This window comes from Molothrus aeneus, chromosome 3, assembly GCF_037042795.1.
Source record: "Molothrus aeneus isolate 106 chromosome 3, BPBGC_Maene_1.0, whole genome shotgun sequence".
In the NCBI taxonomy this organism is placed as follows: Eukaryota; Metazoa; Chordata; class Aves; order Passeriformes; family Icteridae; genus Molothrus; species Molothrus aeneus.
Window position 1 is genome coordinate 111427089 of NC_089648.1, and position 15644 is coordinate 111442732.

The 15644-nt window shown below is 46.7% G+C and overlaps 1 protein-coding gene across 2 annotated transcripts in view; it reads right to left on the reverse strand.

The window, feature by feature from the left end:
• The window catches only part of FZD3 (frizzled class receptor 3), a 73421-nt gene that overhangs the window by 23967 nt on the left and 33810 nt on the right, over positions 1 to 15644 (reverse strand). For both annotated transcript variants that reach the window (XM_066547635.1, XM_066547636.1), the window contains exons 3-4: positions 5762 to 5958; positions 3048 to 4065 (exon numbers count right to left, since the gene is read on the reverse strand). In XM_066547635.1, coding sequence (XP_066403732.1) covers positions 3048 to 4065; positions 5762 to 5958 — 1215 coding nt within the window. The remainder of the gene's footprint in view (positions 1 to 3047; positions 4066 to 5761; positions 5959 to 15644) is intronic.

Sequence of the window (15644 nt, forward strand, 5' to 3'; positions counted from 1 at the left end):
CTATTCCCCACAAAACTCCCAATTTCCCCCTGATCTAAGGATAAATTTCACCACCAGGAGCTGAGGATAAAATCATTTCCCCCCCAGCTTTGGGAATCTGGTTCAGTTGTAAATCTGGATTATTTCATAGGGGAAGAGTGGAAAAAATACAAATGGAGGGGTTAAAAGGAAAAGAAAAAAACCAAATCTTTTTTGAGGGGAAAAAATACAAACGGAGGGGTTAAAAGGAAAAGAAAAAAAAACCTTTTTTGAGGGGAAAAAATACAAATGGAGGGGTTAAAAGGAAAAGAAAAAAAACCGTTTTTGAGGGGAAAAAATATAAATGGAGGGGTTAAAAGGAAAAGAAAAAAAAAACAAATCTTTTTTGAGGGGAAAAAATACAAATGGAGGGGTTAAAAGGAAAAAAAAGGCAACTTTTTTGAGGGGAAAAAAATATAAATGGAGGGGTTAAAAGGGAAAAAAAAGCCCTTTAATACTCCCTGGGGTCTGCAGGTCCTTCAACCCAATTTGCTGTGAATGAAACCATTATTGTTCTTTTGCCTCCTGCTGGGCCATTACAGCAACGGCTTGCAGGGATTTCAGCAGCTTTTTCCTACATCGTTTTTATTATTCCAGCCCTCGAGTTTCAAGTTTTCGCTGAGAATTTTGCCTCCTCAAAACCCCGATGGTTTTATAGATGCTTACATTTCAATTGTTTCAATATTTAAATTTAAATTTCCATCGGCACGCGGTGGCTGGTGGAAATTAATCAAGAGAAAGCCACGTGTCCCCCTTTTTTATTTCTTTTTTTTTTTTTCTCTCTGTTTTTAAGCATCAGATTAAAACCACAGCAGTGAAGACTCAATCAAACCAATGAAATTGCAAACACCCACAGATTTCCTGCCGTAAAAATGATCCCACGTCGGATGGAAGAGTCCCATCTTAATAAAACCTAACCGAGAAAAAAAAAACAAAACCCCAAACCAGAAAGGGTTAAAAGGTAATAAAAGGATTATTCTCAAGCCTAAGCCAAACCTTTAAGTGATATTTTATTGCATTAAAACGTGAGCTGTGATGACTCAGCTGGTGTTTTAACTGCTTCGGAGCCAAAATGGTAATTTTTAAATATCCCTCTGCGCGCAGCTGTAAAATAGAAATTTGCTGTAAAACTCTCTGGAAAAAAAAAAAAAAGTTCCTTTAAAATAATTTGCAGAAAATATCTAAGGAATGTCGTTCCAAAACCAATCTGCCACTTTGGCCCAAAAGCAGGCAATTAATCCATAAAATGCTTTATTTTCAACTGCATCTGAATAAAGCAGTGGAGAATTCGATCTCAGGGCTCTCAGAGGCTTCTGTTCCTGTGGTAACTCAATTAAACCCAGCAGATAAATCTCAGTTTCTTGAAAAAAAGCCCCGAAGCTGATGAGCTGCAAGCTCTGGTTTTCTTCAGAAGATGCTTTAAATCAGATTTTATACAGATGGAGGAGATGGAAAACCCACAGGCCACCAAAAGCCCCCAAAATTGCTACAGATGAACAAGAACTACAAAAATCAGTTCAAACTCCACAATTCATCACCAGCAAAACTTCCAACGACCGAAAATAAACTCATCAAGCTCTGGTCTTGATGTTGGTTTAAAAAAACCCATCTTTACATCTTCTGCAGGTGCCACAGAGCCCAGAAACACCAGGAAAATCACCAAGGGTTGATGGAAATTCTGATTTCCCAGCAACATCCAAGCTAAGGAATTATCCCAGTAATTTGAATACGGCAACAACTTTTTTAATTTTTTAATAGGAACAGCAGAGCTTTGAGTGAGGAGCTCAGCGAGGAACTCTCCACTTCCACCTGGCACAGCTTCCACACCTCCTGCAGGAATTTCTTCCCACTCTGAGGAAGCTTTTCCCAGCCCATAAATCCTCTCTGAGACCCCCCCAAGCTGCTCAGGACCAAAGGGTGGCCACAGCCCCTCCTGCCTGGGGCTTCTCAATAATTCAGCATCTTCTGGTTTGTCAGCCAAGGTCTGCTCCCTCCAGAGCTCAGCTGCTTCAGCAGGAGACGTGGATGGTTGGGATGGGGCTCGCAGGGCCCTTCCTGAGGCTCTGGGGGCCTGCTGGGGGAGGTTCCCAAAGGGAAGGGGACACGGCACCTTTGTACGGCCAGAACTTGTAGCTGGGACAAACCCCAGGCAAAGGAGGGAAAACTCCACTCTCAACATCTCCTTTGAGTGGAAACTGCCCCAAAAGGTCTCTGGAATCAACCCATGGCTCACATTCCAAGTGACTCCACTGCTCCAAATCCACCATCAGCATGGACACCACCATCAGCATGGACACCACCACCATCATCGTGCCCAGCACCTCCATCCCTTCCAGACGGGGAGCGCACAAAGATTCCATTTTCCCCAGGCAAACCCAACTCTGGTACATTCTCTTTGTTCTCAGGATACCTTTGCGGGTCTCACAGCGTCTGCTTTGAGTGCAAAGAGACCCAAAAGCTCTGTGGAGTCAGCCCATGGCTCACATTCCAAGTGATCCCAGTGCTCCAAATCCACCATCAGCATGGACCCCACCACCATCATCATCGTGCCCAGCACCTCCATCCCTTCCAGAGGGGGAGTGCACAAAGATTCCATTTTCCCCCAGGCAAACCCAACTCTGGTACATTCTCTTTGTTCTCAGGATACCTTTGCAGGTCTCACAGCGTCTGCTTTGAGTGCAAAGAGACCCAAAGGGTCTTTGGAATCAGCCCATGGCTCACATTCCACTGCTCCAAATCCACCATCATTGTGCCCACCACCTTCATATCCCTTCCAGAGGGGGAGCACACCAAGAATCCATTTTCCCCCAGGCAAACCCAACTCTTGTACATTCTCTTTGTTCTCAGGACACATTTCAGGTGTGAAAATGCAAAAAAGGACGATGGAAAACCAAAAAAGGATGACAGAAAACCAAAAAAGGACGATGGAAAACCAAAAAAGGACGGCGGAAAGCCATAAAAGGATGACAGAAAGCCAAAAAAGGATGAGAGAAGGGAAGGGTGGTGTTGAGTGGGGCGGTGCTGCTCACCTGGAAGGGACAGGGGATGTGGTACTCCCGGCAGCGCTCCTGGATCCACGTGGTCTCCCACACGCCCCGGTAGGCCTGCTCGTAGAAGTAGCAGCCGATGACCACCAGCAGGGGCACGAGGTAGAGCACGCTGAAGACGCCGATGCGGATCATGAACTTCACCAGCTTGTCCTGGTTCTCCTTCTCCAGCGGGATCTCGATGCGGACGCGGTTGAGGGAGATGATTCCGGCCAGCAGCAGGGACACCCCCACCACCACGTAGAGGCAGAGGGGCGCCAGCACGAAGTAGCGCAGCGCGTCCACGTCGTAGAGGCCCACGAAGCACACACCGCTGATGTTGTCGCCCTCGATCTTGTTCATGGCCAGCAGGATGATGGTGAGGGTGCCCGGGATGCCCCAGGCGCTGGCGTGGAAGAGCAGGGCCTTCTTCTCGATGGCCTCGCTGCCCCACTTGGGCACGGCGGCCAGGAACCAGGTGATGGTGAGGATGACCCACCAGACGCTGCCGGCCATGGTGAAGAAGTAGAGCACCATGAAGAGCATGGTGCAGGCCTTGTTGTGGGAGCCCTGGGTCACCGTGGAGGCCTTGTACTGGGAGGGGCTGGAGGCGTTGCAGGCCACCCGGTCCTCCAGCAGGAAGCCGATGAAGAAGATGAGGGACACCATCATGTAGCAGACGGCGTAGAAGATGATGGGCCTCTCCGGGTAGCGGAAGCGCGTGACGTCGATGAGGAAGGTGAGGAAGGTGAACAAGGTGGCCGAGAGGCAGACGATGGAGATGACGCCGATGAAGTAGCGGGCGAAGGAGAGCTCCTCCCGGCGGAAGTACATGTTGGGGCAGGGAGGGGAGCAGTCCCGGACCCTGAGGAAGGAGTAGCCCAGCTCCGGGTCGATTTTCAGCTCCCGGGGACACCAAAAGCCGTAATCCCTCTGGACGGCCATCGGCGCCTCCTCCGTGGGCTCGCCGGCCAAGTTGAGGTCAACCAGGCGAGGGTAGGGCTCGTCGCAGTCTGGGAACCTAAAAAGAGGAGTTTACAAGGAATCTGCTCACAATTTATAAGGACTGGGAGCCTCACTGCACACAGAACTCACAGAATCACAGGTTGGAAGAGACCTTGAAGATCACTGAGTCCAACCCATGTCTTAACAGCTCAACCAAACCATGGCAGTCAGTGCCATATCCAGGCTTTGTTAAACACACCCAGGGATGGGGACTCCACCACCTCCCCGGGCAGAACATTCCAGAACTTTATCACTGCTTCAGTAAAAAACTTTTTCCCAATATCCAGCCTATATTTCCCTTGGTGCAGCTTGAGGCTGTGTGCTCTGGGTGTGTCAGTGCTGCTGGAGAAAGAGCCCAGCCCCAGCTGAGCACAGGCACCTTTCAGGAGCTGTGGAGAGTGATGAGGGCAGCCCTGAGTCTCCTTTTCTCCAGGCTGAGCACCCCCAGCTCCCTCAGTGCTTCCTCACAGGCTTTGTGTTCCAAGCCCCTCGTTGTCCCCTCTGGACACTCCCCAGGTCCTCAGTGTCCTTCCCAAACTGAAGAGCCAGAACTGGACACAGCACTCCAGGTGCGGCCGCAGCAGTGCCAGGTACAGGGGAGGGATGGTCTCCCTGCTCCTGCTGGCCACACCATTCCTGATACAAGAATCAGGATTTCTAGGTGTGACTTCAGGCAAACCAACTGGAGCGAAACCAGACCAAATCCAAAAAATGGGGAATCCGTCAAATTCTGCACTATTTAGTCACAAACGCATCCCACAGAGCAACGTTGTAACTATAAAATACATTTAAAAATAAAACAGGTGAGGAGCCAATTCGAGCTTTAAGAATGAAGGCAACGATGCAAAATCCATCCCAGGAAATCTGTGAATTCAAGTCCACGGCAGCAGGATTTAAAAAACATTTTAAAGTCTTTCCTAAGCAACTGCACATGCTGCCATCAGACAGGGCAGTGAGGTGGTGACACCAAAATTCCAACCAGCACTGCCAGCAGTTTTCATAAATGGAATTATGATGAAGATACTTGTGTAGTTCATACCAGCATTAATAAATGGAATTATGATGAATATATTTGTGCAGTTGACACCAGCATTAATAAATAGAATTATGATGAAGATATTTGTGTAAATAAAGCTCTGACTGGGGGTTCAGGACTGTTGGAGTTTCGAAGGAACTCTCATGAGATTGGAGCAATCCCAGTAACTCAAAAACATCCTCTGACTTATTTAACTAAAATAATTTTAATTGTTTTTCATTCTCTCCAATCCAACTGGAAACTATTTCTTCCTGTTACTTCTCCTCAGTTTCATTAACTGTTGGAATCACAAAAAACAATAAAGCACGAAGATCCTGTTTTTAATTTCATGCATGTTCTGTCTCAAACAGCTTGGAACACTATTGGATCATTTTTCCATAAATTTATTTGTGCAACATAAAGCTGAACACAGCTGTTTGCAGCTCAGCAAGGGGTACATGCTCTGCAAACAGCTTTGAGATTTCCCCCTCATCAAACCCAGCCAATTTTCAGCTGATCTCTTGGGCAGAAATAGGAACTCACTCCCCACCTCAGGAAAGGCTGCTGGCAAATGGGAAGGAAAACATCACCGCATGTGACGGAAAACGTTTTAAACACCTGTTTTTTATGGGCCATAAAACATCCGGGATGGGAGTAATTTTATCCTGAAATTAACAAAAAAAAGGCTTTTTCTCACCTGGTGCACTCCATATCCTCAGGCCAGGAGACCCCAAACATCTCCATGAGCTTGGAGCACTCGCTGTGGGCGCGCTGGCAGAGGCGGCGGCAGGGCAGCGTCACCCGCCCGTACTCCATGCACACCGGGGCGTACAGGGCGCACAGGAAGGGCCGGAAATCCCGGGAGCATTCCAGGTTCACCATGGGGTGGAAGGGCTGGCAAGAAAAAGAAGAAAAAAGGAGAGAATTCAGTAGCTGCAAGCAGCACTTTGGTGGAATATTTTGGTTTTGTCTCATCGCAACCGTAACCGTGACCGCGACCTTCTGGCTGGATGGAACTCGGGGGTTTTAGGGAGACAGGGGACCATGGGGACAATGAAAATATTCCCAAGGGATATTTATGTCCTCCATCTGAGGGGCTGGCATGGAAAATAAGAAAAAAAAGGAGAATTCAGTAGCTGCAAGCAGCACTTTGGTGGAATATTTCGGTTTTGTCTCATCGCGACCGTAATCGCGACCTTCTGGCCGTTGGGAGAAATGATCACCAGGATGGAACTCGGGGGTTTTAGGAAGACAGAGGACAATGAAAATATTCCCAAGGGGTATTTATGTCCTCCATCTGAAGGGCTGGCAAGAAAAAAAATTAAAAAAGGAAAATTAAGTAGCTGCAAGCAGCACTTTGGTGGAATATTTTGGTTTTGTTTCATCATGACCGTAATCATGACCTTCTGGCCATTGGGAGAAAAGATCATAAGGATGGAACTCGGGGGGTTTTAGGAAGACAGGGAACCATGGGGACAATGAAAATATTCCCAAGGGATATTTATATCCTCCATCTGCATTAAAATCAGTGGGAATTCGATGGATAAATCCCCCTGGGGGTGGATTTCCATTCTCTCATGAAGGTGGATTTGTCTCTCATTCCCAGCCTGCCCAGTTATTTAAATTCCCACACAGCCACGGAGCTTCCAGGGCTGTAATCACAGTGAAGGCACAACCAAGATGCCATTTCTTGCCTAAGCATCAGAAAGCACCCTGAAATCAAAACCTGAAAAAATAAAAATATCAAAATAAATAACCGGTGTCCCGTGCTCCTGTGGTGCTTTATAACAGGTTTGGTGTCAATGAGAGCGACACTCCTGGGAAGCTCTGAGAGAAAATCTGTCAGAGTCAGGCAAATACAGCTGGTCTGGAGCATTCCTGGAGGATAAAGAAGGAACAATAAAGAGGGAAGGGATTTATGGCTGGTGCGTGGTGATAATCCACGTCATTGTCCAGTGTGGGTTCATTCTGCTCTCGGGCTTTGTGGTTTGACCTTAAAACTCTCCAAGAATTAATCAATGTTTTACTCCAAATCTCTGCAGCACCCACCACCATCCAAAGGCTCACCATCTCTTTGGGTATCAATGTAAGATCAATGATATTCCCGTGAGAGTGGAATTAGGACTTCCCATTCTGGAATAAAACAAACCCCAGACTGGAAAAACTTCTCCTGGTTTATATTTCAAATCACAGCTCAAAGGGAAGAAGTGGCTGCATCAACAGCTTTGTTCTACACAGAATTTTTAGAAAAAGAGCCCATTATTTGGAAAGCAGGGTTTTCTCCACAGCCCAGCAGGATTAAGGAACAGGAATTGTAATCCTTGGAATCTGCAGTGTGAAAGCTGAAGCACAAATGAACCCGCTAGATATAAATACATATAAATCCTAAATCTTGTTACAAGCGCAGCTGAAGAGGAGCTGCAGAAAGATTAAATCCTCAAGCAGCAATTTCCTGAGAAGTGTTTTAAACCAATTCAGCATTTTCTTTTGCCTAACTATAGAGCAGAACTGATCTAACAGGAAAAAGCAGGTCAATGACCAGAAAATACTGAGAATTATAAGGAAAAGTTTCACTTCTCCCTTACCACCTCTCAATCCTTCCCAGACACCTCCTTCCCTCTGCAAAAGGTTAATTTTGAGAATACAAGACACAACCATGCCATGGTTTTAATGTGTTTTTTTAAAGAAAACATAATTATTATTTATCAAATTGATTAAATTCCCTTAATTTCTCAAACTGAAATTCAGCGATAACTTGCAGGAAGAGCAGGATGGGCCTCCAGAGTTACCAACCAGGGAAAAGGCAGCAGCAGTTGGGAAATATTTACATTTACAGGCTCAGGTTACTCAAGGAACTCCTTCTGTTTGCTGTACTAAAGTACATGTACTTCAAGTTTATTTTTATTTATATATTTATTTGTGACTATTTATTGTCTACTGCAGAGTTAAATCCATTGTTTGCCCGCATGGATTCAAGAAATTGATTCCAGGGATTTGCAACACCTGCCTGGAAAAGCTGCAGGTAAAAGACTTCCTGATGGAAAGGGAGAATAAAACAAGGACTCCACTTTTATTCTGGTAAGAGTTTAACTTCCCTTCTTGTCAAAAAGCCTTGAAAATGAGAAGATTAAGTTACAACTTTATGAAAAAGGAGTTCCTGTTTTCAAGCCTGCCCCAATCCCAAGGTTTTGCAGAGTTATCAACCAGGAAAAAAGGCAGCAGCAGTTGGGAAATATTTACATTTACAGGCTCAGGTTACTCAAGGAACTCCTTCTGTTTGGCTGGACATGTACTTCAGGTTTATTTTTAGTCATATATTTATTTGTGAGTATTTATTGTCTACATTGTTTGACCACATGGATCTGAGGAACTGATTCCAGGGAGTTACAGCACCTGCCTGGAAAAGCTGCAGGTAAAAGTCTTTACTTGATGGAAAGGGAAAATAAAACAAGAACTCCACTTTTATTCTGGTAAGAGCTTAATTTCCCTTCCTAACAAAAAGCCTTGAAAATGAGAAGATTAAGTTACAACTTTATGAAAAAGAGTTCCTGTTTTCATGCCTGCCCCAATACCAAGGTTTTGCCTCCTGCCACTGCGAGTTTTCACAAACCTATTCCTAAATTTCAAATTCTCCTGACAATTCCTCCCCTCCTTTCCTCTGATACACCTCCCACTCTGAAAATACGTTCCCAAAGTTCCTTTTTTCCGGCTATTTTGCCTTTCTTAAAAGATCTGTTTGGTTTTGGTGGAGTTGCAGAGCCTGAACCATTCAGGAAAAGACCTCAGAGCAGCTCAAGGTGCAAACACAGCTCCAGTGAAGGGCAAGACAGGAGGAAACTGCCCCAAGCTGTGCCAGGGAAGCTTCAGGATGGAATTCAGAGGGAATTTCCTGGTGGAAAAGCTGTAAAACATCAGAGTGGGCTGCCCAGGGAGCTCCTTTGGAGCCCCCATCTCTGGAGGTGTCCAAGGAACAACACTCACAGCTCTGGGCTGGGGACAAGGTGAGGATCCCAAAGATCTTTTCCAGCCTAAATAATTCTGAAATCCTGTGAACTTTAAAATCATGAAGAGGCTGAGCTGGAGAACAGGTTGGAATTCCGAGGGAATTTCCTGATGGAAAAGCTGTAAAACATCAGGATGGGCTGCCCAGGGAGCTCCTTTGGAGCCCCCATCTCTGGAGGTGTCCAAGGAACAACACTCACAGCTCTGGGCTGGGACAAGGTGAGGATCCACCAGAGGCTGGACTCAATGATCCCAAAAATCTCTTCCAGCCTAAATAATCCCGGGATCCTTCAAAACTTGGGAAGTTTTGAAGTGAACTTCAGAATCACGAAGAGGCTGAGCTGGAGAACAGGAATAAAATCCCTCCAACAACTCCTGATAAACACAGAAAAAGATTCACTCTCCCTGAGGCAGCATTTGTGCCTGGGGGCAGCTCCATTTGCAGGCACCCCAAAAATGATCCTGTGAACTTTAAAATCATGAAGAGGCTGAGCTGGAGAACAGGTTGGAATTCAGAGGGAATTTCCTGATGGAAAAGCTGTTAAAACTTTGCTGTTAAACTCAGAACGGGCTGCCCAGGGCAGCTCCCTCTGCAAGCACCCCAAAAATGATCTCCAAATTTTCTCCCCCCTTTCCCCCTTGCAGCTCCTGAGATGAAAGGTCACCTCCACCTACTGATGATGTTGTTCCCTATTAAAAATAAACACAGGGAGATGAAAAGATTCTTTTCATGCTCTTGCCCAAGGACGCAGTGCAAGTCATGACATCGACAGGAACAAAAGGCTCTCTGTTCATGGGATGTGCTTCACAAAAAAACAACTCCAGGAGCAAAGAGGAAAAGGGCAAGAGGAGGCCTGGCAGCCAAATTGATTTCAGTGATTCAGCCCTGGGAAATCCAAGAGAAGGAAGAGGTAAATGCTTATTTAGGAAGAGATCAACTCTTCTTGGCCTTGGTTTTGCCACTCAGGTGTTGTGGGAAGGGACTTTAAAGATAATGTTCATCCTCCAAGGGATGAAAGCCAAAGGAGAGATGGAATGTGGAGATTTTCCCCCTCTCCAAATCATTTTCTTAGCAAATCCTCACTTTTGCTAATAAAGCAATAGCAGTAACTCAGATCATAAATACACCACAGAACAGAGCTCCAGTTTCAGCCCTCACAGCACTGAGAGATAATAAACCCCAAAATTCTTTTGTTTTACACAGACATTCGGCTGTTATTTGGGAAACGGCTTTGCAAGATTTAAACCGAATCACTTGGGTGATCTTTCCCCATTCTGTTTATTTATACATTCTATTCTTTGATCAGAGAACCAAACAGGAAACACCCTCATCATCTCAGAGAGGGAAGGAGGGAACTTTTCCCCCCTCAGGCTCCAGGGAAGAGAGCGATGCTATGACTCTCGATCGCTGCCAATTCCCGGGTGGAAGCAGCTGCCTCGGGGCACAGCCGCATGAGCTGCTCTTTGTCCTCAGTCTCCCGGCCTTTGATGGAGCTCGCTGTTCATCAGGGGGGAAAAAAATCGGGAATTGTGTCTCAAAGGGCAAAACCTTCCAGGCTGCCTGCCCTGGGGAATGGGATCTGCTTTGGGTTTATTCTGCAGACAGCTCCTGCTTCCACTGAGCATCTCCTGCTTGTACAAGCAGAATCGGTTTCCTTGGGACTCTAAAAATTTCTTTTCATCACCCCAGACCCCTGTGAACCTCTCTGGATTCCCCGGATCGTGCAGCCCCAGGCTCCTGGTGCTCACGCTCCACCTGGAAAGGTTTGTTCCAAATTCACACCTGAGCTCAAGAAGAGCTGCTGGAATAAACCAATAAAATCCTGCCTCGACCAAACCCAGCTGCTGCTTCCTAAAGAAAATCAGGGAACGTTCACACAGGCACCACAGCAGAGCAAGGAGCAGGGATCTGGGGCACAGCCTTGGCAGAAAATCGGGGCCATTTCTACTTTTCCCCACCCACTTTGGCTGGATCACGCCACGAAATCAAAGGTGGCAGAAAGGCCCACGAACGCAGCCAGGTGTGCAGGAGTGAGTTTGTTTCTCCTGGAACTGACCCAGTTCACCCAATTTCACGTGGCTCTGGCACTGCAGAGCCTTTATTCTGTTTTCTGAAGGCAAAAAAGGTGACTTTGCCCAAGCCTGCTCCCAGTGCTGGGTGCCAAGACACGTTCAGTGGGAATTCCTGGCACAGAGCACATCCCAGCTTACCTCACCACCCACTTCCCTGGTGAGAAACTGAGGTGTACTTTTATTTTTGGAATGATTTCTGCTTTCTCTCAGCGCTACAAAGCCAAATGGGGCACAGCTCTGGCTGCCTGTTGAGCTTTTTCCCCTTCAGCATGGAATAAAGCTATTCCCAATTATCTGTGTGAAGCCTTTCAATATCCCACATCTCATCACTTGAAAAAAATCCTGATGGCAATGAGGATTAGACTGACACTGCACTGCTTTAGGGGCTGGGAAGGGAAAAGAAAATCAGATTTTTTTACCTTAGCACTAAAAATAAATGTCTGCATTTAAATTTAATTAAATTACTTAACAAACTCCAACAATAAAACAAAAGACAAGTAATTACTGTGGGTTTAAATGATGTTTTTTCCATGCTATAGGTTGAACCAGGCACTCACCCTGTTATTCACTTTATGGCCAATTATTTTACCTGCCTTGCTCTGAGAGGGCAGCAATCATAAAAAACCATCCCAAGCTTTCTGTCTGCAGACAGACAGACAGACAGACAGCCAAGGTTAATTTCTGCAGGAAAAAAAAACAGGATAAAGATGGAGGTGGTTAAAAGGCAGCAAATGTCATTAATCTCTGCCTGTAGGTCCAAACAGCAAAGCCATCTGCTCCTGTTCTTTAAAGATGTCTCCTGCTGCATTTTAAATTCCAAAGTTCCTCTGGAAGACGGCGTCCATCTGTCAGTCTGCACTTCTCCTGGATGTGGGATTTGTGTTTTGGGAATGGGGGATGCAGATGGGCGCTCCTGGGAACCATTTCCATTTGCAGCCTTGGTGGCAGCTGAGAGGGTTTGGGCTTCCTCCTTCCCCTCCATGTGCCTGCTGTGATGGGCTTGGGAGGATTCCAGAGGGAGATTATCAGGGAAATAAATCCACAAATAAATCCACAAATAAATCCACAAATAAATCCAGCACCTTCTGGATGGATTTTGGATACAGTCAAATAAAGACATTTTGCCTGGGAGAGGAAGAGATGTGGGGCAGGAGGTGTAAATGTTATCAGAATGCTGTTTGTCACAGAAATGACCCATCCCCATCACCTGCTGCAAGGATGGCATTCCCAGCGTGATCCCAGCACTGACCCATCCCCATCTCCTGCTGCAAGGATGGCATTCCCAGCGTGATCCCAGCACTGACCCATGCCCATCTCCTGCTGCAAGGATGGCATTCCCAGTGTGATCCCAGCACTGACCCATGCCCATCTCCTGCTGCAAGGATGACATTCCCAGTGTGATCCCAGCACTGACCCATGCCCATCTCCTGCTGCAAGGATGGCATTCCCAGTGTGATCCCAGCACTGACCCATCCCCATCTCCTGCAAGGATGACATTCCCAGTGTGATCCCAGCACTGACCCATCCCCATCTCCTCCTCCTAGGATGACATTCCCAGTGTGATCCCAGCACTGACCCATCCCCATCTCCTGCAAGGATGACATTCCCAGTGTGATCCCAGCACTGACCCATCCCCATCTCCTCCTAGGATGACATTCCCAGTGTGATCCCAGCACTGACCCATCCCCATCTCCTCCTAGGATGGCATTCCCAGTGTGATCCCAGCAGTGACCCATCCCCATCTCCTCCTAGGATGACATTCCCAGTGTGATCCCCGCACTGACCCATCCCCATCTCCTGCAAGGATGACATTCCCAGTGTGATCCCAGCAATGACCCATCCCCATCTCCTGCTGCAAGGATGACATTCCCAGTGTGATCCCAGCACTGACCCATCCCCATCTCCTCCTCCTAGGATGACATTCCCAGTGTGATCCCCGCATTGACCCATCCCCATCTCCTGCAAGGATGACATTCCCAGTGTGATCCCAGCACTGACCCATCCCCATCTCCTGCTGCAAGGATGACATTCCCAGTGTGATCCCAGCACTGACCCATCCCCATCTCCTGCAAGGATGGCATTCCCAGTGTGATCCCAGCACTGACCCATCCCCATCTCCTCCTCCTAGGATGACATTCCCAGTGTGATCACAGCTTCCAGGCCTGCTGGGAAAAGCTCCAGTGCTGCTGGCACCATGGGGAGGGGAAGGAGACCCACAGTGAGAAGTGGAGCAGCAACAACAACAACAACAACAACAACAAAAACAACAACAACCTTCTCCTTTTCCTTCTCCTTCTCCCTCTCATTCTCCTCCTCCTTTTCTTTCTTCTGCTCTCTCTCCTTCGTCTCCTCCTCCTCCCTCTTCTTTTCCTTCTCCTTCTTCCTCTCATTCTCCTTCCTCCTCCCTCTCCTTCTCTATCTCCTTCTCCCTTTCCTCCTCCTCCATCTCCTTCTCCACCTCGTCCATCTCCTTCTCCCTCTCCTCCCTTTCTCCTTCTCCTCCTCTCCTTCCTCCTTCTCCCTCTCCTTCCTTCTCCCCTTCTCATTCTCCCCTTCCTCCCTCTCTTTCTCCTTCTCCTCCTCCCTCTCCTTCTCCTCTTCCTCCTTCTCCCCCTTCTACTTTTCCTCCTTCTCCTTCCTCCTCCTGCCTCTCCTTCTCCTCCTCTTCTTCCATCTCCTCCTTCTATTTCTCCCTCTCCTTCCTTTCCTCCTCCCTTTCTCCTTCTTCTCCTCCCCCTCCTCCTTCTCTTTCTCCCTCTCCTTCCTTCTCCTTCTCTTTCTCCCTCTCCTCCTCCTCCCCTCCCTGACCCCCATGGCAGGGTCACACAATTCCTCCCAGTCCCAGCGTGGTTTCCTTGGAAAACAACAGGAGAGAGGAGCCTGGCACCTCCCTGCTCCAACACTTCCCTTGCTGAGCAAAGGAGGAAAAGAGTTTGCTGGGATTTGTTTGGGGATTTGACCCTGACTGGATGGAATTCACAGCCAAATCAGGTTCTTCAGAGCTCAAAAAAAAAAAAAAAAAAGGACTTTCTATACACCACAAATGGGATGGAAAATACAGATAATACAGCCAAAATTCAAAGTCACCATTTGTATTTGCCTCCCCTTTTCATTTTTGCAGCTTCACACAACATCAAAACCCTACAGAACACAACCACACAAGCTGAATTTCCAAACTCCCCCTGAAAAGAATTTCCTTTTTCTCCTCAAAGCTTTCTTCTACTCCTCGTGTGACCTGGCTGTGGTTTATCCACCCAGCTGATGCAGCCAAGGGTGTTTCACATCACCAGCCAGTGCAGACTATTCCATCTCTAGGAATAGTTCCTATTTTCTATTTATTTTTTTTTTTCCACCAGGATGAGGATGGCAGAAATTTCCTGAATTTTGACATCAAGCCCGACTGTTTCCTAGCAGACCAACCGTGGGGGGGGATCTGCAGGGTTCTGACTGCCTTAAATGGCAACTTTGTCATCAAATGGTCCCCAAAAGAGCACAAACCCCAGCTGTCACCTAAGACACTTTCACAAAGGGAAGAAGTTTGTTCATCCTCTTCCTCTGCCACCCTGACTCGTGTTTAAGGTAAATTAAAGTGAATTTCAGAGCCTCAGCCCCACAGCACAGCAGACAAACCCTTCTGGCTGTGGCAGAGGCAGTCAGAGCAGAATTTTGGCAGCCAGGAGGCTGAAAATCCATCCAGGCTGAAGGGATTTGGGAAGCTTTGCTTGCCACTGCCTTGCAATTCTGGAATAAATAAATCCCCCGATGCCTGAGCTGGGAATGTTGAAGATTCTTCTCCAAGAAGGAATCACCATCCTGTCGGCCCTGGCTACAATCAGGACCAGTAACTTCCTTGGGAATTGGTTAAATGAGTGAATTTTACTGAATTTTGCTCCTAGGAAAAGAAATCTCACCTAAATCCTTCAAGGATTGATCCTGCAATATCCACAAATTTAACCCCAAAAGTACTCAGGGGATAAAATGAGGCATCTCCATGGAAAAGGCCCCAAAAAGGGGTTTTTGGTGTTGGGAAGGAGCAGAGCACAGCCCTGACCCACTCCAGAAATAACATGGTGCAAAATGAAGTAAGAACATAATCTGTTGGATTAAAGTTACATCTTTGGGCCTCAAAATTAAGGATATTTCACAGAGAAATGATGAAAATGTATTGTTTAGAGTCATTCTAATAAATTAATATTCATTTTCCTATCTTCCCTGGCTACAACCAAGACCAGCAACTCCTTGGGAATTGGTTAAATGAGTGAATTTTACTCCTAGGAAAAGAAATCTCACCTAAATCCTTCAAGGATTGATCCTGCAATATCCACAAATTTAACCCCAAAAGTACTCAGGGGATAAAATGAGGCATCTCCATGGAAAAGTCTCCAAAAAGGGTTTTTTTTTGGGAGAGAAAATTTACAACTTTGGGCCTCAAAATTAAGGATATTTCACAAAGAAATTATTAAAATGTATTGTTTAGAGTTGGATGGGAGAGAAAATTTACATCT